Source organism: Paramacrobiotus metropolitanus, unplaced genomic scaffold, assembly GCF_019649055.1.
Source record: "Paramacrobiotus metropolitanus isolate TYO unplaced genomic scaffold, Prichtersi_v1.0 Parri_scaffold0000003, whole genome shotgun sequence".
NCBI lineage: Eukaryota > Metazoa > Tardigrada > Eutardigrada > Parachela > Macrobiotidae > Paramacrobiotus > Paramacrobiotus metropolitanus.
The window spans coordinates 3,521,185-3,545,929 of NW_026570223.1; the positions used below are offsets into that span (position 1 = coordinate 3,521,185).

General features: G+C 40.5%; 1 protein-coding gene across 13 annotated transcripts in view; it reads right to left on the bottom strand.

Annotated features, from left to right (window-relative positions):
- Positions 1-24,745, bottom strand: part of LOC129598262 (zinc finger homeobox protein 4-like) — a 37,358-nt gene that overhangs the window by 12,315 nt on the left and 298 nt on the right. The window contains exons 1-4 of one of the 13 annotated variants that reach the window (XM_055496183.1): positions 23,754-24,037; positions 23,599-23,668; positions 13,913-14,094; positions 48-2,043 (exon numbers count right to left, since the gene is read on the bottom strand). In XM_055496183.1, the coding sequence (XP_055352158.1) occupies positions 48-2,006 (1,959 nt within the window). In that variant the 5' untranslated portion in view covers positions 2,007-2,043; positions 13,913-14,094; positions 23,599-23,668; positions 23,754-24,037. Of the gene's footprint in view, positions 1-47; positions 2,044-2,194; positions 2,339-4,024; positions 4,060-6,042; positions 6,384-6,604; positions 6,676-7,212; positions 7,479-7,553; positions 7,572-13,912; positions 14,095-14,197; positions 14,350-14,399; positions 14,865-23,598; positions 23,669-23,753; positions 24,038-24,745 lie in introns of those variants that run through there. The other 12 variants (XM_055496084.1, XM_055496099.1, XM_055496091.1 and 9 more) reach the window with 12 other exon arrangements.

Genomic DNA, 24,745 nt, shown 5'->3' on the forward strand with positions numbered 1-24,745 from the left:
GATTAAGTGACCAAAAAATTTTCATGTCGCGCTAAATAATGCGTTACCTGAACTGGATTACTGGTGTTAAGATACTGCAGCCGCCATTCATTGTCCACCCCGCCTTCCCGTACATGATTGACCAGCTGCATTTTTTGTATGTGTTTATCCGTTTTACAGTGCAGTTGGAAGTTGGCTTTCAAGGGGGTCTTGTACGGGCAGTATTTACACATTGACAACTGCCCATTAATAATTAGGCTATCCGACTGCTCCCGACTATCAGTCCGGTCACGGGTCACATGTTCGCGCAGTTCTTCATAGGAATCCACCATAAACACGGAGCACACTAGGCACTGCAGTGTCCTGGCATTCTCGGGGATCTTATCCACCGGGCGCGACTGTCCGGCATCGACCATCAGTGCCGGCATGCCCATCATGTACAGCGGATGATGACCCATCATCTCCGGATTCATATTCATAAACATTAACGGACTGCCCTCCAACAAACCCGCTGCCATATTGGGATGAATGTTGCCCATCTGCGACTGGAAAAATAAAGCCTGGTTTTGTTGGTGTTTTTCACTGGTAAGATGAATCCGCAGGTTGCGCTGGACGCGGGTTTCATAACCACATACTTCGCACCGGAACGGTTCGCGCTGTGCCGAACTGGTAGATGCGGAGCGTTGAATTACCGGCGGTTCATCGGGGACAATATTATTCAGGTTACTGTTATTCTCCGCATTTCCTCCGTTCTCACCGCCATTTTTCTGTCGTTCTTGGACGTTGGTCACATGCTTATCAGACTGCATATGAATGGTTAAGTTTCCTTTCGACGTCGTGGAGTAATTACAGGTTTCACAACGGAACGGTTTATAGCCGCAATTGTAGACTTCCCCGCGGGACAGTCGAGGATGCGGCTGATTGGTCAGGCAGTAGGGACATGTCTCTTCTGATTCTGGGTGTTTATCTTTCATATGGATCTCCAATGTTTCTTGGTACTTGTAGTGCCAGTTGCATTTGGGACATTTCAGTTTCTTTGACGAATTCCGCGAATGGACCATGGTCATATGTCCGCCTAGCGATTTGCTGGAGCCCAGAACAATATCACACTTGGGACACTCAACGCTACTTGATTTCGCGGTGTTCAGATCACTGTCAGTCGGCTGGGTGAGATCCTCAGGAAAGGAATGCGTCGAATGATCCGAATCATCGCCATCATTAAAGCCATTGGTTTTCAACGCTACTTCTTCCGTTTTGACGGTTACTTCTGGTAATCGGTCTATTGCGCGTAGTGACAAGAGTTTCGTCACGACGATCGTGCCCTTAGCATCTTTCTGTATGATTCCACCGCAGTCCTCCAGATCAACCGAAAGGTCATGCTGCGCTTCGCCATGCTGAACAAACGCTTCGTGGTTCGCCAGGGTTTGGCAATCACATAGCAAACACATGAAGACAAGCTGAGATTCACCAGTGGAGATTGGCAGCGGAAGCCTCCGGTAGCGCTCCAACACCGTGGAGGCTGGAAGATGCCCATTAGGAAAACAACATCTAAAATAACTCACCGTGCCCCGCTGCACGATGAGGAGAAAATCAAACGGATACAGGGTCGGAGGAATGCTCGGGGATGCTGCTGATTCGGAAGAATATTGATAGGAATTCGGGGACCATGGCCAGAGGTCCAGGATGTCCTCACCGTCCTGCATACAGCAGATGACACCGTCCGGATTAGCCACCACCTTCCCCTCGAAGGCCGAAGAAGTCCCGTTGGAATGGCACTTGAAAGGCACACTATCCTCACCACTTGTCGCCACAGGTGACAGGCCATTACACCGTTCCACCGACACGTCGCCAACGTCGACCGATGACCCATTGGTGGGGACAGATGACACGGCTTCGTTATCTGCCGTATCTGCCGCTGCTACGTCACAAGGCAGCGGACTACTGCCGTTGTCACCGTTCATGTACGGGGAATAGCTGCACGAGAGGAATGGGAGGCATACCGGTAGAGCAGCGGTTTCGGTTTCCATTACTTCGCTTTGATCAGCGGATCATCCCAAACCGACTCTATAATAAACGGAAGTTATGATTCCAACTATGTACAATCTTCTCAATTCGAAGCATATGAGATTAATTATACGACGATTCCAAATACAATTTAGCTATAGTTAAGCATCCTTTACTACACTGTTCAAAATTCGGTTTTCGTTTTCTTAACTTCGTTCGCAACTTCCCACAAAAATTTCAATAAGATAATCAAACAAATAATCAGTATTTTCCTAAGTGCAAGGCCTCAAACAAAAATGAATCTAGCTGCAAGCCTAAAAAACCGTTGCCTTCGGTTTAGGCGCTCAGTTTTCAAGTTTTTGTCGTTCGATAATAATATAGAAACAACTAATTTCACTGCTATCCATTAGAAATCCACGGTCCTTATCACCATTGTCACAGGCAAACCATTTTTATCCTTAAGACAACACACCTATGACGAGATAACGTTCCGAATGCCATGGCGATCAAGATTTAAATAATTTGTGGAAAAATATTCAAATACGTGCAACGGAAATTCTTTAAGCGCAGCATACCAAGACAGCCAAACAAAGTTTAAAAATTACCGCCAAATGTTTAATGAGTCAGCTGATAGCGCCAAAGATAGCATTATTGACTGCGGCTATACTACGACATATCGCATAATGCAATAATTCTAAAATACCATAAAACCCGACTATGTTGAACTTCTTCAATGAATGATGCTATCAGACTGCAAAATAAAATTATCACACATCAACATACAGCGGCACTGTTGCGGTGAATAGAAAGTTTACTCTTCACATCATAGCGGTTATCTAATCGTTTCTACCATTGATGAGCACTCACAAAAATGACATTGACTTTAGAGAGAAAGAACGATTATCGCTTTACACATAGATATAATTAAATGCCAGTTATAAATTTTACTAAAACAATAACCGTGTATTGCTCAACTTCAAATTACATAAATACATGCGGTACGAGTATGAAACTGAAAATATTTTTTAATTCGTTAATGACTCCAGCAGAAACTTTTAATTCCAAACGTCAACTAGTGCTGTTTGAAAACGCGGTCCTTTTGGGACCGATGATTTCATTTATGCGTGCTCAGTTTTAAGAATTATGCGTGTATATACGTCCGCAGTTCACCTGACAAGCCAGCTAACCCAAACGCAGAAACCATCAAGAAACGGTTCTGCACAAGGGGGAAAATATCGCTAGCTAATTAAATAATATCTCTTAAGTAAACATCTTCAATCTGGCAAACACGTCAGTTTTGAAATTTCAACGATGCGAACTTTCAACCATACTACCAGTTCAGCTTAATCGCTCTATGGCACGTAATCCAGCCAAGAAAAGAAGTCATTTGAGCTCATTTATCGACTACGTATGACTATGTGCATTTGTGCATTATGGGCATAGTTTATAGCATACATACTGGGAACCCAATGACAAAACCATGGCAAACGGAAATCAACGCATAACGAGAGTATACCCTGCATTGCTGGCCGCTAAGTAAGCACCATTAACTATCGCGCATTGGAAAAAGCACAGCAATAATATCACACTTAAAACCACGGTACATCAGAACAATAAAACCGCACCGAACTGACCATTAATTTTCTATCATTCTGGGGTCGGAGCATATAACTGTTTCAGTTTGTTGTATAACCCAATCACAAATGTGCATTTGCAATATATACGATTAATAGGTTTTCATATCTTCAGAAAACTACAGTCATGTCTCACGCCGCTAAGTACTGGTAATACTTCGTACCGACGGACATCTGCTCCTTTGTAGTTCCGAACTCATTGTACCGCCAAAAAACCGACTTCGATACTTCGACACATGAAATTAAAAAACAAATTCTATTTTTGTGTTATGTGTACACTTATTCTGGGTTTTAGGTATTTGATGACAGTTTTAGGTGTTCTGGGTGCAGTAATATTTCAACTGAAAAACAAGTCCTCAAAGGTTAAGATAAACGTAGAGAAAAGGTATTCCTACCAAAAGTTGTACCTCTTCTAGACACGTTCCTGTAGCCATTGTATAGGAGAGGAGCCTTTACCAAAGTTCAAGTCTAATACGAACGTCACGTCAGAAATATGGATGAGGAGACATGATACTCGTGAGTTATAATTTATTAATGCCGGTTTGAATTGCTCGGCAGAATGCTCACCTAAGAGAGTCTTAAGCCGGCCTCAGCTTAAACTTGGAAAATTAGCACTGACGCGAGCTGGGGCGCTAATCAGGTTTTCCTTTGTTATTCGGCTACATATCATAACTTTCGTACTGCAAACTGGCGCATATCATAAAGCCAGACGTACAAGCCTGTACAGCTACCAACACACTCTTTTAAAATTTTCACCCTCATCTCATCTTGCAACAATATCGTTCGACCCTCTGCTGCTGCCTGCAAATTTTCAACCGCGATGAGCCAAGCCTCTATTTCATCTCTGTTTTCATAAAGAGATGAATATTAGCACATACACACAGTTGAGCCGACTAATGTAATGCATGCTGCGCAGCCATGCAGGCCAATTACCAATAACGCCACTAATCTCAAGTGGTAAAACCAGACTGCAAGAATGTGTTGTTCACCTCTCCAACACACACACACACTTGCATCATTATCATATTCATACTCAGCGACGTAGCCTTTTGCTCTCTGTTTTTCACCTCTCAAATTTATTAATAAATTATAATTTCAGGAACTTTATAATTAAGAAACAACACTGGAAAAACTCAAATCCATCTCCGACGGAGACAGTAATTTTTACTGACGAAATACAAAACAATACGCTCACAGGCTTAAAAAATTGATGTCCTGCGGCTATGTTAGCCTGTTCACTGCACAATACTGGATGTACAGAAAGACAAAAGCACGTCATGATCATTTACGTGTACCGAAGACTGAATATAATGGATACCTTTCTATCTCCGTTTGCACATTTCTAACGTGACTGTACACTGTTCTTTGGCCATTTCATTTCGCACATTTCATAATTAACGAGAAAAATTATCACAGTGCTCCATTACACGTACAAGCTAGTTAATTAGTCTACCGACACACTTGAAACAACAACCTGTCACGAATGAACCTATACGGAAAAACACACGCCGAAAGAACGCAGGGCCAAGTGGTTCGGGTTATAATAATTGCCTTTTCTCTACACATCTGACTACCATGTACCATGCTCACGACCAATAATAGCGGTGTAAATTCATTAGAAAACAATCACGGTGCTGTTTTTCTGCGCGAGATCTTTAATCTATTCCTAATATACTGTCACACTTTCCAAGCTATTAACAGTATTAATTATAACTGTCTTGCTGTCCGTAAATAATGAGTATGCACTGCATGAACAATGCTGCGAGTGCGCACTCGGCAAATGAGATCAAGTATTTTACACCACTGAAACTTTCCGAAAAAACGAAAGCTTTCGTCGTCTTTTCCTTACACACTTACAAGCGGACAATAACTGTTAGATTCGATAGCGATCCACGGAAACGTCTTGTTTATAGCTACAGTTACGCGAAAACTACTGCGGAAGATGGGAACGCGATCGGGAGTTCTGGTGAAGAGTATTATTATTACGAAAAAAAATGGAGTAGAAGATTCGTCCTGGTTTAACAGTATTATTGTTGTATTTTCATAATTTTTTAAATGTTAAAAAGCAGCTTGAAAAGAGGCGTCAAACAAAGCATTCATTTATACCAAAACCGGCATTCCCGATACAGAAACCACGAATAATTACACAGAATAAGCAACAAAATCAACAAGTACATGACCGAACCGGAACAATATATATTTCTTCCGTTCGAACAAATGCCTGACAATTAGCCATACTGTCTCTGGTATTCGGTAACGATTCTAATAGAGAGAAATCTTAAAAAACAATGCAAGGCTAGAATCCCAGTCATATATCCCGCGGCGACCATATCGTCCAGCACGACGTCATCGCAAGCAACAGATTATACACGAATTCTTAAGAATCCCAGGCATCAACACAAGCGTACATAACACGATTACTTACCGACTGACCGTAGAAGAAATTTCCAAAAGCCCGGCTATGAATTGAGCAAAATCTCGTTGTTCATTTAAAACACTGCGTATGCATAATATTCCAATGCAACGGGCGCGCGCATTATTACATGCTTGTGCAGACGAGTGAGCTTAACAACAATGCGGTAATCATTTAATCGACTTTTCCCTATGCTAAGCACGAAGCAACGCGTGCAACTTACACCGAGAGAAATTTTCGGTTTATAATAGTACAAAATATCTATCGCTAGTCGACACTCTCAACTATAAAATCCGATTTTACACCCTGCACACAACTGCTGAGACAACAAGCCCGGTCCATATGAGAGAGAAAACACCAGCTAGCGTCCAATGCAATATGCAACTTATGAACCACCGGCATCAAATCAACGCTCTCTGCAACTTCCATGGCCCATCAATTCATAACTAGATCATAATTCGTAAATTTCATTAGTCATCATTAAGAGCCCGGCCCCAGTCAGACGTCCTGCTGTAAACTGACTTAACGTTTCATCTCTCGTTTGATAACCATCGTAATATAGTAATACACATACCACCATATCGCTCACTTCCTCCATCGAAATCTTTTCCCAGCTGTAATAGCTTTCGTAGGCGAAAATGATTATTAACGTTCCTCAACGTAAACGCAATAAGGTCTATATCGTCGGCTGATATCATACTGCAAGCCTCACACTCTTTCTCAGCCCAAATATCTGGCTAAAGCAAAGACTCTTAAGACGGACCTTACAATACGCCGGTTAATGTTGCACGTTTAGATGAATAGGTGCACTACATCCAGCCAAACAGTGAAAAAACTACCGGAAGATTTTCTATATGGATGCAATTACTTACTGCTCGCAACCGCAAGACTTTTAAATCACAGAGTAATGCCTTATGAAAATGACGGAAAAAGCTGTATTGTAACGACAATGATTGTGCTAAAAGCCAATGGTAATGAAAGGTACACCCAATGCTCCCAATTTCTCATTCCGATTATTGCTATTTAAGTGAGGGTCTTAGCTGTACAAAAGCCGGCTCTTCAAAGCGCAGCACTCTGTGCGGGGATCTCTGATAAATTCCTTCTAAGGAACTCCCGAGAAAAGTACACATACAGGCAATCTCCTTGACTATTTAAAAATTTTCGATCGCTCTTGCGCTCTACCTTCTCTCTTTTCATACTTCATAATTTGTGCGTTGTATTCCACGGGCAATCATTTCTATTCCATCCATCACAGATCCGATTTTATACACATGTACAACATGGTAACAGTATACACAGGTAATTCAGGTTGAAAAAGAGGACGCTTTAGTACCGGTAATGGCTGGACGATATTATATCAACATCTCCTTTATTCTTCCTCTTCCAAGTACCCACTGCACTCCAGCAAGAGGACGCATTTAGCCAAGTATCGCAATTTGTACGTTCACGGTTTCGATATATGAACACGAAATAATCATCCGCGGACGTAGTTTTCTACTTGTTGTGTGTTTTGTTTTACGTACTTGATAACACCGGGGGAAAATCTAACGCTAAAGAAGTTGTAGAAATCTTTACTGACCCAGCTGACCAGTACATCGTAATTTAAATTGAAGCACACAGATTTAACGAACTATACCCTTAAAATCTTCAGATGCACAGTCAGGGTAAGCTGAAATGTGCCATCGCTATTACAAACAATATTGTTTTCAATATTTCTATTAGCGTAGTACACATTGTAATTATTACCGCTTCTGCCGTACAATCTCTTGTGATTGGCGGTAAATGCTACCAGTTAACACTCTAACCGAATAAATCACGTGTATGACGCCAGCATGTACAGACTATTCTACGGACTGTGTTACCGATGTCTGTGTGTGTACTCCAGGTAAAACGGCTTTCACCCACAACCGAAATCACCGACTGACCGCACGATATTGTTCACATTAATGAAACATATCGATATCCGGACCATATCCAAGATTTGTGGTGGCAGTGTATTAAGTTGCTTTTACAGTTAAATTAATTTATGATGAGCAAGAAAAATTCACTTCATATGAATGTTGCATGTGAAATTTATGCACAATCCAAGGCACAAAATTCGCGACACAACGTGAAATCCAACGTAAACTGCTCTTTAGAAATTTATTAATTACCTACAGGTATCATAATACAGAAACGAATATTCTGCAATATTTTTGCGTATTTTTGCAACTATAACCAATAAGCGTACCAATATCAAACATTTCTTCATAAATATACGTTATTAACTGTCTCAATCAAGTGACAGTCACACGGAATCAGAAGCAACCTTCAATTTTGTATAAACATTGCTGTAAGGTATTAGAAAAAATGTTCGTCGCGTTTTTTAATTACATGCTTTACAACCCAACTTTATGGCATAAGCGCAATGAAACGCGTACATCTATAAGGTTCACAAAGAACAAATGGCACTGCATATATATCTCGCGTAATTACGCTGAAGGGTTCATCAACAGTTCACCACATTCTGCCGGAAGCTGTGGTAAATTACGAGCACTAATAATTGCTGTTGAATTAATTTGCACTTTTCTTACGGGTAAAGGACAGAAAGAAGTTACATTGTGCAAGGCGTTATCAATATGTATCTTTAACATATGCCGTGCATTTATCGTATTTCTATCTAACATCTTATACCAGAAAGACCGGTCCGTCTGCAAAACGAAAAACGGAAAGAATAAATTATCTACTGCTGTTCAGGAGAAGCACTCTCATCAACGACTCAGAGGACAATACCGCGTGAAACTCTATTATTAGAAATTAAGCCCTCCAATAGACGTAATAATTTTCTATCATTTTTCATCCTTTGTTTTGCTGATGGCGTGTATACACTTTTCCACTATTAAACCAAGTGGACCTGCAAGGCCGCTGCTGACGTAAACCGAACAGCATTTTACACACGTACAATGGAACATAATAATCATAATCCGTGTCCTCAATTGCATTTGCCGGCGTTAATTACTCAGTGCTACATTTAGAGCTAGAGTCGTGTTTGGCATTTTCAACATTTATGACTCTGATGCATATGAATTTCACGCTGCAACCTTCGTCGACCCTTACCCATTACGAGATGCTCATGTACAATGCCAGCGCTTAATTTCTGCTTCATTTTAAAAAGCCATTTGCAGATGTGTTAGAACTAGGACGATCATAAAATAATTCGAAAACAACAAAACACACGGTTCACAAGTTGAACTTCACGGCGAACCAAATATCCATTCTCACTATAGGTAAAAAAGGGATGGCAGCTCCCTACAAAGGCACTGTAAGCCCAGTAGAGCTGACATACAACATACTGAACAGAAAACAATAAATCTTAGCGTAAAATAATCTATATTCTCAACGTCAAAACCAAAGATTTTTTTCTGCCGATTACAGAAATCAGAGTCGTGGTGTCCTTCAGTGGTCGCTTTTGAAATTTAAATACGCGATTTTCTAACGAAACTACCAGCGAACCTAAATTCCCTCAAGCAAGCGCACCGGAAATCGGTATAATGCTCACAAGGCAAAACAGTGGCTTTCGTCGGTTTCTACCCTCAGCCACTGAACGGCTCCGATCCATCGCAAAACCGGTCTATTCACTCAAAGTTTCACCCAACTGAAATACATATATTGCTTAACAGTTTAAAAGCAAACAGAATATGAAAGCCGGTGTAGATATTCGCAGAATCCATATTATTTTCCTTTGCACCAGTAGCCATACCAGCCACAATTATACGCATTTAATTATATCCTGCCAAGCTGGTGACCTAGGCGCACTGCAATTAATTTTAAACTTCTGTCTGTACGTTTAACTGAAGCACTGCTCGTACTGAAGGAAAGCATTGCACATGACAAGGGAGCAGTACACTGTGCACACACCCATGCGTCTTTCTTTGCAAAAGGCAACGTTTACGAAACTTAACTAATGTTTACGGTCTACAAGCTTTTCATATTTAGTGGATTTACAAATTCTACCTCCGGAGACATATCATGAGGCACGAGCAAAGAGGAATATAAGTATTTCAGAAATGTACCTTTTCATATAGCTATTTCATGTGCCAGTTATTTATGAAAAGCACCTTTGAACCACATGCAGTAATTACATAAGACTTTAATTTTATGCCTAGTTTCGGGATTCGAATTTCGATTTAAAATACTGCAATAAATATGCAGTACTCGTACAGATCTGTTGAATTAAATAACGTTGAAGATAATACACACCAAATACAATTGTGGTGTGGAACTTAAATGCCGGCAGAGGACAGCATAACAAAGGTTTCTGCGTTTTACATTAGGCATTCGGTTACACTCCGGGGTCCCTACAATCACATATAAGAAACACATATTTTATACGGCTCTGGAGCTCCACAGTTCTTGAATACACGCATTCGCACATGCAGTATCCGCCTACAAATCCATGTGCAGATCTAATAGCACACAGTTTTCAGACAGCACGTCTGAAGGAATACTTCATTACAGGATGGTTTAATGATTGAAATTTAATGGTAGTAGCTCGGCTGCATTGATTAGCTACTCGCGTATCGCCTTCACATCGTACTTCGCATGAGCAAATTTCAAACTTTACAACTTTACTGCAATATACACGCTTCAAATGAGTTGCATTCAGTCCTAACCCAGAACCGCATTCGTGTGTATACAGTCAGACATTACAGGAATTCGGAGCCTCCTGATCACAGCACACACCCTTAATAACTGTAAATGTCGGTATACACTACTACCAAGTATACTTGTACACCGTAGAAGCACATCAACGGGGTAATATTATAATAAGCAGAAGTTCGGCTGGTTTATAAGAACATAATTTCATACACGGAATATACAAAGTATGCTATGATTTAAGAATTTTAGAAAATGAGCGGGTTATACTACACTTCAAAGCAACCGTTTCAAAAGAAATGCAGAGCAGAACGCACCACAACTATCCGACTAGAAGTAGTATTATCACCACGAACAGGAAGTGAAACTGAAAATCGCTTAATTTAAATACTTTATCGAAAATAAGAGTAACAGACGAACAACGACTTGACTCACGAACTTCTTGCCGTATGATTACACACCCTAAACATTCAAAATGCAAACCATCCAAGGAACGACGCCCCGCTTAATCGGCTATGTAAGAAACATCAATTTGCAATTATCCCATGGCCTCATTACGGATCGGCGTTTTCGCCTTCATAATGTTAACATTCTACGTAGCTGCGCTGCTTTGGGGAATAAGTAATGTGCACATATAGTACAGTACTGTACACATTTTCTTACGTATGTGAGCGGGAAGGTTTAAGACTAGCACATTTCCCTAGTACAGTATATTGTCTCAATTTTCCGTCTGCATATGCATACATGCACTTTATGGGCATTTGTATTAACGAACCCAATCAAAGTGTAATGGATCGAAGTGCAGGATCTGGTCGCATGTACTCAACAAATGAATATTATCCGCTCCTCTTCCTTATATTACGGCAATGCCCTAACTATAAACATCAGAATAGAGCTCAAGTCCCATTTCGATATGAACTATGAACGGCAAATAATAAGCCAAGCAAACTAGTTACGCCATGCAGGCCGGCAGCCGAAACTTATGGATCAGGAATCCTGTCCATATTTTCCCCAGTGAGCGCGTTTCCTCATTGGATGCCAACACACAGATAACACTGTGCTCAAACTCCTTCACTAACGAGTTGCATTTATGAACTCCACCGAAATTATCGACAGAAATTAAACTCCTTTTGCCGACACAGTACTTCTTCCATACAGCGAGCAGCGCACTCGCTAACGCATACATAGCTCACTCATCCATTCTCCTTTTGCGCAATAAACATGTTTTCGACATATCCCTCTTAATTCAACACACTGGAAATTGGAGATAATATGTTAATCAAATGAGCATCACTCAGTTAGTTGGACGAGAACTGGGTTTCGGGACTAGTGCGTTTATGAACCTTAACAAATTATGCATATAACGTGTCTGCAAAGCTGCAGCGCATTTCGTGATATTGTACATTATCAACTTCACCATAAAATGCGTTAGGCTCATAATCGTCCCAGTTAATTCCGGACAGTATTTGAAGCTAATGTCGCAGCTCCTACAACTGTTAAAATTCTGAAAAGATAAACTTTAATTTAAGAATGCCACTTATACACCGACATTTTATAATATTCCGTATGCACATTAGTAATTTTAAATGCCACAATTATGTTATACTATCAAAAATTTGATAACCTATTCCAGGCTAGGGTGGGAATTTAAAATTCGCAAGTTCTGCTTTTTCAAACCACATCGGTTCGGCGTTGAACTGAAGACCACCAGATAACTGATTGTACGCAAGCCGTGTTCTGCGACGCGCAGCAGCTCTTCGATATATGTCGGCTATCCCGCCAAAACCGAAACGTGTACAAAAGAACCGTGTACCTTTTGGACACTAACCGGCACGTTTCGAAACTGACGATTTCCTCTGAAATCGTTGGTTTAAATTTAATTCGTTGCTGCAGGGAAAAAAATGCGCACCTTTGGCTTTTGCTCTGTATCGTTCCGAGGATAATTGTGAGCTAGCGTTAAAATATGGCAGTGCAGTTTAATTTAATATTGTGTGCTAATCAGTATACAATCAGTATACGTCCGGCAGGAACACAACCGAAACACCTGCAGAATATTCATATTCATACCTCACCAATGCAGAGTAGTGGTAGTACCTCTATGGTCAATATAAGAAATTATCCACGCATACATGATGCAGGATTGCCGAATCCAGTATATATTCCGAGGTGAACAACAAGCGACTTAATAGGCACCGGTTCGCAAATGTATGCAAACAACATAAAATGCGTCACATTCCGCACTTAACTATCAAAAGTTATGGATTCGCTGCCTGGCTAATCGAGCTACGGCATAACCACGTTCTTCTGATTGAGGCACGAATAAACATTCATGAGCCCTGAACTTTCACAGCGCATTAAAATGAAAACAGAAGGAATCATCAACGCGGTAATACACGGTGTCGCACATGAACATGTATATATATCAATATATGTGAACACAACCAGCAGTGCATCATTTGTGGATGATGGTTGAAGCTAGTTTCTATTGCTAGTTGTTAGATCCGGCCAATAAAGGTACATCACTTCTCCTAATTAATTTCTAGGAAGAACAACCGGTCGATAACGCCAACTAAGACGTCATACCCATTTCCATTAGCCCTGTACGCCAGCACGTTGCGGCGGATATGTGCAATACAAACACACATCTCGTCTCTCCCAACATTTAACTCGTCCTACTTTGCGTACTGTGCTTTTGCTTAATTAACCCCATGGAATTAACCAGCGGAGACAATGAAGGCCGTTAAACACTGGCAACGACAGCGAACCAGTCCAACCTTCGCTTCTCGTGATCCTACTTGGATCTCTTATACAAAAAATCCCCCAGACTTTGTACACACATTTCCCTTGAGATCACAGACCGCCACTTTCTATGTCTTACATGTTAAAGCTCTCTGGTTTCACAATTACAAAAATTTTAACCAACGATCTTACAGTGCAAAAACAACGTAGTAGACAATGTTTACGCATACGAAAGCGAAATATTGTATAAGTCCTTAACGGATATTCACTTTATGTGCATAATATTAATGGGATTCAAAATCTGATTAACTTGCTAAATACATCTCCAAGTTTATAGATAAAACAAACTGTTTTTATAAACCAATATAAAAAGATTGTGCCTGCATAATTACCACAAATTATCGCGTTAACGAACATATTGAAGCCCAAATATATCTTTTAAAAATGTTTATTTAATGGATACATACACGTAAACAAGAGTTTTTGTACATTGTCCGGTTTCGCTTACCCAACCCAAAGCCGCGCTGCTTTTCCACTAACTTATCGGTCTTCTCCGATATTTTTTCTTATTGGAGAAACGCGGGAATCGGCCACAGCTGTGGGTGGAGATCTCTGGTCAAATATACGAACCAGGCGCTCGATGTTTCGGTGAAGGATCCTTCCCTTCCAATCAGAATGTGTGTTTCCCGTCTGTCAAAAGAAACCGCATATATGAAAACACAAGTTACTAAAAAAACTATGGACTTCCAAAATCAGCGATGACTAAGACAATCAAATCTATTGAGTTTGTTACCGGCGCAGTTAGCGCAGCTTCACAGTTCACATTAGGATATACACATATGTGCCCGTGTCGGAATAAAATCACCTAACAGCACGAGCATCTTTGGCGACTGGCACATTCAATCAATTTTCATAATGCATACTAATCGTCGGAGATCATATTACAAAGGAATTCATGGTGAGCGGTTGCGCTGTTATGCCGCTTATACTCTTACCCCAGCAGACAATATGTACATCCGAGACTCGCAACTAACTACAACTTTCCATCGGGTTTGGCTGCGTATATTGCGCTTGTTTGGCCGGCTCATTTAAACGTTCGTCCTTAGCGTCCTAACTACGGCAATCCATCAAAAGTTTAAAGAATAAGTGTTATAAGGGGAAGGGATAGATAACGCTCTATAGGCAAGTGCGCACCAGCGCTAGGTTGCGTAGTTAACGCTGACATACACACATACACTCTCGCGATTCAAATATGAGTACGAGAATGAAATTTCGTCAGTATGGAGTTGTGTACGTGTAGACGGAATGCCGGGCTATGATCAGCCTCGTTAGGATTGGCCGGCTAATTGCTAATCTACATACAGACCAGACCAATAGATGATCTAATTATTAAAAAGTTTTCCATCCCATCGAGGGGCGTCACCCCATCCGACCACTGGATGCGGATGGATCCTGACTGCGGCATGATTGCGCGCAAATGTATATGGATAACGTGTACGTATATACTGGCGCAGGATCGACACACATACTCTTCATAACTCACAAGCAACCGATTTTCGATTAAATGCAGATTCTTGATGAAATTTAAACTAAAGAGTTTGGGTATCGGGCCAGGCTACAGGCTCGCTCTCAGCCCCATTCGTCACTCTTTCTCATTAATTCCGTACTGTGTGCGCTGCTCTTCGCGCTGTGCCTCTTGTACAGTTGTGTGCTCATTACGTTCCCATATTATAACCATCGACGACTACGTAGTTAAAATCAACAACAGCCCACCGCAGCCGCGAAATACACACTGGCTCCGCTGGCATCGTTAACTACCTTATCTTCTTTTAAAATAGAATTTTCTCATGGACATTCCGCTCATTATGCCGGGCTTTGTGTTAGAGGCGCAGCAGATGACAACCCAGCGTTCTAATGGCAAGAATTAAGTAGCTTACCGGTTAAACTTTAAAATTCCCCTCCCTCCCTCTTTCTTTGATCATAATCAACAAAGAGAGATGGAAAGAGAAGCATAACGAAGCGCGCACAGCACCGGTGAGTCTTAATGGCTACCAAGTATAGATGCCATTCTTCGCACCATCACAATCCATCTGTTTCTGTTCGCGGCTGACCGCTAGCCATGGTCACATTAACCTAATTTAAACTTAACAAGAGGCTTTGTTGATATTCCCACGCCAAGCAGCACAGCTGGCCATTGGTCAGAAGGGAGAAAACTCAAAGGATTAGGTCACCGTAGTGGGTCACCAATGCCGTGCGGCAATATGGCTACAGTCTGCATTCTATACAGACTGCAGAGGTAGACCACTGTGACGTATACCAGATGGGAGGAGGCGGGCAATTGGCAGAGCGGTACAAGCAACATTCCTTTACATCATCCATGCCGGCCACTCTGTCCCAACATGCCTTTAGTACTATACCGCATCGACCCTGTAGCTGACCAACACTTTACTCGTTATTGCCACTTAATATGTAGAGGAAGGAATTAATTTTGCTGAATTCGCTCTCGTATAGTATACCCTTCGATTAGAACAATACCCTGCCAAACAAAAATTACGCATAATACACGGGTTCCAAATTTTATACCGCGTTTTAATAATTTCTTCGGAATCTTTATGTTTATCACAGGAATTTAATACACCGTACACTGTAAAAAAATTTAGATTTTAACATCTGTGCAATTTAAACATGTTGTCGGTTAATTAATCAAATTATTTCACTGTAAAAACAATTTTCCGATGGCGGGGTTGTGCGTAAATTGTTTTGAGGAAACCATAGCTCGGTGAGATGTCTCTACGTTTAATTCTAGCGCTAAAACAATATTTTAAGTACAACAGGTTTGGCACATTGTTTGGCGTAGCTTTACTTGGATCCCAAGCCTGAGCCTTGCGCGATTCTTTGAATTTAACAAAATATGTGCTCGTAATACAGTACGATGTGATTTACAAATCCAGCAATACACACATCGCATATGGATGTTTCTGCATAAACATCCATCGCGAGTCGATCGCACCGATTGCTGGATATCCGGTCGCGAACGCGCAAATCAATACAGCTACGGCCGGTAATAAATTGCACCTCGTGATGAGTTTTAATTTCTTCATACTTTGCTGAAAGTTCTACTCTGTGCAAGGCAGTTAATACGGCAACTGCGAGTCTCCGAGTAATAACAGCGATAGGACTGCGTTTATTAGCAGTTCACTACAGTGAACAGTCGGTCCCGATAGTTGGTCGTACGTGATAATAATGCGCTTTCATCGAGAAGTTAAAAATAAGGCTAGTCAACCTTCAGCCACAGAGGTATCATTTTTATGGTTTTCATTTGTGATCATGATTTAATCTAGCTGCAATAGAAATAGTAGTTTAACAAGATTCGAGCATTACACAAGTTTATCACAAACAGCGCCGCTTATCAGCATGATTAAATTCCTCACAAGCAAAACTTAATAACGTAACAATGCCACTGATATACAACACATTTAAGAAATCTTTTACGAAAATAACGAAGGCCTAGTTGTTACATTATGTTATAGGAAGTCAGTCTAAAGTTTCATTTAAAACCTCCACAGTAAGAACTTATACACAGGCAGAAGTACTGAATTCGAAGTACCGACAACCAAAACGCCAAAAAATCCAGAGGCATTGTACACCATAACAAAAACATATCCACTACATAATTTTATTTAAAAATAACATCCTTTGGAATAACGAAAATTTAAAGGCGCAGCCAGTGCCGACACATTCAGCAAATCAAAAACCTTTATCCGAGGATTACATGGAAACTATTAACAATGGTAGAAGCCATTGGATTATCACACCACAAAATAACATGGATATTTCTGAGGAAGTTTAAAGAACCGGCAAGAAAGGTGAGATACTTTGAACTACAGGAATCGAAATAACTATTTCTAAGGTTAATGTTTATACCAATAGTAAAGGTTACAGTTATGATAAGAATTAGGGGACTATTGAATACTACTTATTCTTTGTTTTTCTGGTTAACAAAAGCTGCTTGCAATGCTGGCTCACTTCCGGATGCCTACGCTGTTTAAGAGTCTTTCGTTAGCCCTGATTTCCAGCTCAACCATGGCCATAAAGCACAGCTCGGTTATTGCTTTTAGCCCACTATATATGATGAGCCACAAGCTTGTTAGTCTCAATCTGGTAATTTCATGTAACCAGAAAAAGAAACAACATTTTAATCGGCATTGCCAGTGCATAGTCGAGCAGTCATCTTAAACAAAGTCAATCGATTTTCCCTGATGGAACGAAAGAGAAGCAATTAGTCCAAATCAGCAGCTGGACTCGTCTAGCTAACAAAATAGCGCTCGTGATATAATCACGAAGAAGTACATAACACACACATCATTGCATATACGACCAGTTCCGCCCAACTCTTCGTTAGGAATGAATATAATTTTCCATTTGCCATGAAATATTATTGACAGAATCACAACTTTCCCATTTCCATGCTCTCGCCAACCCGCCTAAGGATGACGGAGAACGCAAACGGATCCCGTCGTTCAAAGCAGTGCAATTCACTAGGCTCACATCCGATATTCGTGCTAATGCAAAGACCATGTCGTTTATTAACTGCTCTCATTGAGCATGAATTTCCATGAAGCACTTGGGCTGTGTTTTTCTTTGGCAGAAAAGTAAATCTAATTTGTCATTATGCTCTGATTTTCCATAACATACGAAAATATTTCAATCGATTTTTGCGCAAAAATTATTGCCTGTTTGCGTACATTGGTTGTTCCCATTCTCGGATCAAGCCAGTCCTATTCTTCTTCGAGGCTAAAGCAATTATATCTGTACAGAACTTAGCCATCCACCGGAAACAAAAACTATTCTTTGTGTACCGGTGCGTCAACGCTGCTTACGACAAATCAATGAACTTGCATAATTAGCTGACCCCAGTCCTCGGTTCGTTATTAATGTCAGGGAAGAAAATGTTTAGTTAAAGTTACCAATAATAAGTTGCTTGATACAACGTTTGTACCGCTGCATGGAGTTCATCCATCACAAATTTACCTATAAACATAATTTAATATATATGTTACGAACCCTGCTCGTGAAAACGACTACACAACCAGGGTCAACACGATCCTTTCCACGAACCCCGATTTTAGATTCCCTCTACACTAACGCATCAATTGAGTCCAGCCTGCAAATTTTCGAAAACCGTGCAATAAACCTGCCTCATCTTTTTGTACACGAAAATAATGCGTCCAAGCACACAGTTTCAGAAAGCGAATGATACCGGTTCATAAAAAAATTCAGATTTCATTTGCAACGGTGCTACGAAATATGCATATGTAATATTTATGCCGCTTATAATGTTTGTTTATTATAGGATATCCAGAAGCAAAAACCATTAAAAAGTAACGAAGCAGAGAACGAAAAGAAAAAAAACGACGCACCAACAAGCACAAGTAACAAAATTTGTAAGGTTATTTTATAAATACAGCTTAAGGAGAACCAGCTGGTTTATTGTTAGAGTTCTTAGCATTTGAAAATATCATTTAAGTTTAAAGTACTGAATTACAACTAGAAGTGCAACATTAGATTTTTCGCCGTTGTCGCATGGCTGACAATTACTTACAGTACTATTTTGCAGCAGAATATATATTTTAGTGAGGACGAACGGGATAACGAACATTGCATAACTCTAGGTAACTATAACGGGAACATCTAATTCTCTATAACGTGAAGGCTTCCTTACGGTTAGTTGTGGAGAATAACAAAGCAATAGGTGCTATAGAAACATACTGATTCACATATCGTACCTGACACCGTATTTTGAGAAAAAAGAATATATTATTTACCGTATTGGAAACTGGAATCCAGTCATATGAAATAAAATATAGTAGATATGTACCAATAAAACGTCCTTAAAAGCATGCACGGTAACACCCTAGAGAAGTTCTGAATAAAAAGAATGCGTCTCTAAATAAAAAAAAAGACTTCGACAATACTCATTTCCGATACGCGCAATTTCAGCCTGAAATCTGTTAAAAATTAAACAAAAATTACTGCCACGCATTCACTATGATCGCTATTTCTGTGCCATTTCTATTTTCTGGAGATTTCGCCAATTGCAGGGCGAAACTAAATTTAACTGATTAATAAAGTACATATAACCTAGCGTATCCCGGGTTATATAATATGAGTAACGGAATCCGTGCAGACTAATATTTAGCGTCTTCCCACTAAATTTAGTTGCTTGTGAAGTGAGGGCGGCGTACTTTCTGAATTAAACCAAATTTAAGTGTCAAATCTTCTAATTTAAAGACTATTTGCATAACAAATTCCATATTTGCTATAACTGCCAATGCAACTAAATAGCGCCACCGATTTATCCTGATCCATATACCAAAAACATACGACTGCATTACACCTTTGAATAGACCTGGATTACAGCGCAGCATTGATTGGTAAAATGTGTAAACAAAAATTGGACGAACACAAGTCGATATAGGAAATTTGCCTCACAACCCGCTTAAAATTAATGAGTTTCCAACAAGTTCAAAGCGCTCAGTGCGCCCAAGCTCCGGCAATTCCTTCCCGTTATGAATCTTCGATTGCGTGTTAAAACTGTGGACATTCATGCGGAACTGTAAGTCGTTTGCTCGCGTTCTTCAATGAATCAACAAGAAAACTGGCTGGCGCAATAGGATAAATATCACATATCCTTCACATTGATTTTTCACTCATTAAGATCGTCAAGAGTCGATAAACCTACAGCCTGAAATTTGAGTGTACGCCACGTTCCTGTTAAGCAGTTAGTTAGTGTCTGACTTTTTGGAATATTGACATCATTCTTAACTATAACATTCGGCACGATATAGATTGCAATTGCATCAAGCCCACTAATGGAAAATACCACACAACCATATCGGTTACCGTCTTACTATAATTATACAAAATTATTGCTCCCTAGTCAAGCCGATATTTTGCGCTGGCTGTAAATAAAATGCCTTAGAATGTAGTCGGGAGTGGGAAATGCAGCCTCACATCCTCCTCGAAATATGCGTTTACAGCTTTATACGGTCAAGCGCTGTTTAATCATTATTATGTGACTACGAAACACTTCTTTCACCATTTACGAAATTGATCAGATTTTACAAAAAATATGGTCTTAGTCTTGCCATATTTTTTTGTAAAGAGTACCTAAAGGTGCACATATACACATACACACACACACACGACATATTAACGAGAGTGCAAATCAACATTTCGTAGTTGACTTATCAGCGGTACCACCGATATTTCACGGTATTCCACATGCAGACTTTACAGCAGGGCGTGAACGTATGGGAATGACCGAGGCCGATTCCCACGCTGGTCACCGGCGGTTTCATGAGGGCAAGGCGGGACACTACACATAACATCATAGGCACAGACACCGTATCCTCATCTGACCTCATATACGGCGCGCACGTAAACGTATGCACCCACAGACCGACCAGCGGGAATCATTTGCATTAAGAACAAGAGAAACACTAATTAAGTCAGGTGGATACTAGCATTGAGGCGCGCATCATCAACTCATTATCTCAGGCTCGTCTTAGGGGGCTCAGGTGAGAGTTTATTGCACTAAGACAATACAAAGTTGTTTCAGCTCGGTCACCTTAGTCGCAGGTTCGCATTCAACTGGTACCGAATAGAATGATTGTACGTATCGAGGAATTCACATTTCACTAAATTTTCGAAACAGTTTAAATTTACCTAGAGAAAACTGTCGTTACTTAAATTGTTACAGCGCCTGAATTACGGGTGCAATGTTGCACATATCAATATTCGTTCTGAATGCTGAATTAATTTGTAAATAAAAGCTATTATGGGCATTTACGGCACCTGTGGTATATCATCTAAACTGTCCAGTTCATAGAATCGGTAAAGTTAAAATTTATTTGGCTACTAAGAGTAAACAAGTTTGATAGGAGAAAAAGATGTTGAAATACACAGTTTAAAATTCGCATTTTGCGTTAAGTGTTAAATTTTAATGTTTAAGGTTGGTTCTCATACGTGCGAAATAATTAGAGCCGACAGCAGAAAACTGCAGTATCTCCTCAGTATTACATATTTGAAATTAATGCACACATATACTGTACTAGAATAAAGCTTCAGTACGCAACAGCGGGATAAAAGCGCTAGCGCCAAGGTAACCTGGAAGTGTGTCTCAAGCTCCGTCAATGACCTGAGGATAGTTGATTAGCGACCGGTGGCCAGTCTCACAGGTTGATCAATCGCCGTGCAGCGCCTGTTCGGATGTTTAATTCGTTCGGCTGTTGTTCTTAAATTGCCTTCTGCAGCAAGAGATATGGCAGCGTTTCTATGCCTGATTCTCAGCTGACCTGCATCCATTTGCCCGTTTTGCGTTATGCATGCTCGTCTAATCAGCAGCTAAAGCCCATTAACGGACGACAATGCATACCATAACCTGCACCTTATGCGCATACGGCCTCGACGCGGAGAAATACATATATCATCTCTTTCATCCCAGAAATTATATTGCCCCACCCGCGACACTATAGCAGACGGCTGCAGCTATACAGATCCTTGACTTTAAACACTAATCAATGCGGCATCGTTCCATAAAGCTTCATCAACGCGCAGGCGCATGCTGCGTAACTTTCTTCCACTGTTGATACAGCAATTTTAAACGGCCCGGCATTTGCGAGGGGACAAATTAAAACTAGAGAATATTTACTAAAGAGAGACGGCGATGCCAGCAGCCGCAGTGCAGTATACCCCACTGCAAGCTGGTTGGGTATAAGTTAACCCAGCAATTGCTATATAGCGCTAGTTGAGTGCAGCCACGATTTAATCAATTCCTGAGAGAAATTAAAATATGACAACTGCGTGCCGCAGCTATCTAACTTCCATGGGCAGCATTACGAGATGTGGAACAATCAATAAATTACCAAATAAAGGACCTCCAGCAGACTAGCGATCCAACCGGCAACTATATTCCAGCAGCAACCCCGGCTGCAGGATCCTGTCTAATGCTAAGTACGAATCTACGATGGAGATGCATCTAATGCATGCCAGTAATTAGACCGAAGGATCATGTTTGGATGGTTCGCAAAAGCTAAAAAACCCCAACAGCAATTCACATACGGTCCCTACTTGCTCGACACTGCACTTTAACACAATGAACTCCATGAGAGTTGTCGACCTGAAAATCCATCCTGGACTAATTAAGTGAAACGACCTGTACTATTTCACAGAATGATGGTAAATATCGTGGAGAGCCACAGCACACTTTAAGGCAGCACACATTACTAACGAGTTCAGACTAAAAGCTTTCCCGTAAGGCCGTAACAAATCTCCAACATCACGGCTCCTACCCGTAGCCTGCGATTGAAAACGTCGGACCGTGAGACACCTCCATCTCCTATATATATAGTAAATAATTTTAAAAAACAAAGGGCTTTAGCATGTCTTAGTTAGTTTAAAACATCTCTTCGCCCTAAATTTTTCTTAGAGATTCGTTAAGCAACATAAAGTACAAGGGCGATTATATCAGGCGTTCACGGCGTTTCATTTTAAATACTGTGACAATTTCCCAAAACGTATAATAAAAGTTATAACAATGCCCGTAACATTTTCAACAGTTCTCTTTTGCTTTATAGGTATTTGAATCAGAAACATTCCCGGCGTTGGTGATTAGAACGAAACTGTACGAGAAAAGAAACGTAGGGATAATGTTTTGATGTGACCGGAAGTAAGTTGGGGTCAGCTAGGTAGCCAGAAACACGCGGAAATGTCCAATTCTGTTGTGTGTTCTTGCACAAGCGGTGCGCAATAATCTTCGACGCTGTGACGCTGAATTCAGTGCTTACGCATAAATTACTTACAAAACGAAGAACAGAAATGTGCAGTGTATGTCAAACTCTGATATGGATCAACACAGGCAGAATAAAACTTTTTCCTTACAATCAGTTTAAGATATGGAAAATAAATAGAGCTACAAAAACTTCCATATACTCTATCCGACAGAAAACTGATTGCAATTTTATGGAAATCAGAATTCAAGCGACCGGAATTCGAGTGATTTCCGATTGTGGGATAGAGTTACCGCTCACAAGAAGCGCAATTAGAAACTTAAATAGAAGTACTAAATCTATAAATTATTTGATCTGCGAATATAATTTATTATGTCCGCGTAAAACATATATATAAACGTACCCCAGTCCTTCAGATTAAGGTCGATTAATCCGTCGGTTCTGTGTTGCCGCTATTCAAGGTGTCGCTCTGGCTATAAACATAAGGCAAAATCAAAATTAGTGAGCATCTGTAATATCATCAGTAATACCACGTCATAAATATACGCCGGTACATACAGAAAATTATTTCCTGAAATACGCTCACTGTTATGGAGAATTTGATGAGGCCGAGTTGACTGTCTACGCATTTGAATTTGCCTAAAAGTGCTAACGATTAAACCCGGCGTAACGATACACAAGCTTGGAAGATTGTGCAGTATTAAGTACTGCAAACAGGATCGTTTGCCGTCAGCTTAATGAGATGTGCAACCATAATAATTCTGCGGGAAAGCAGTTTAATACTGTCGTCCGCGAACGACTCGTCGGCTATTCCGATCGCTTCCTTCCCCCCACTCAGCCGTTTTGCCGCGCTCGGAGCAATTAATCGTATTCAATATTGGTATGGTCTAATTACGAGAAGCAGTGTTATGTTATCGTAACACAAAAGGATCATACCGACCAACCACAAGTCATGAGAATCATCCCGCTTTAAAACTAAAGGAAACGCGATTGGCTTCCCCCAATAAGAGCGCCAGGGCAGGCTAGGCAGGCAGCCAAATTAAAATTTCTCCTACTCTCGTTCATTACTTACTTGCATCTGGTTATATCGGCTTATGTACAATACGAAAGCGAACTGCTGTGCCGTATGGCGTTAATAATGATCCGGCCGTTCCTTCTTCGCTTAATAAATTGCCAGACAATTCTTTACCATCTGAAATTTCTCATCTTTCTTATTCCCAGTCGCAGCAATATGTACACCGAAAAAAACACTACATGGCATTAATGACGTCCAGCGTAGCTTATTCAGTAATCGAAATAATATTACGCTGCCCAATTGTACAAGATAACAACAGGAAATCGCTGAAAAAAGAAATATCATTAATAATACGGAACGCTACCAGTATTATTTACAATTGGTGGCACATTATAATTGGAGATCACGACGCAAATCTTTACTGGATAAATCTTGTACCGTAAATTTTCCGTAACCGTCCAGAATTTCCGTAATTTTCGTAATTTCCGTAATTTTAAATTTTCCGTAATGTCCAGATATCGGTCTGAATCAAATA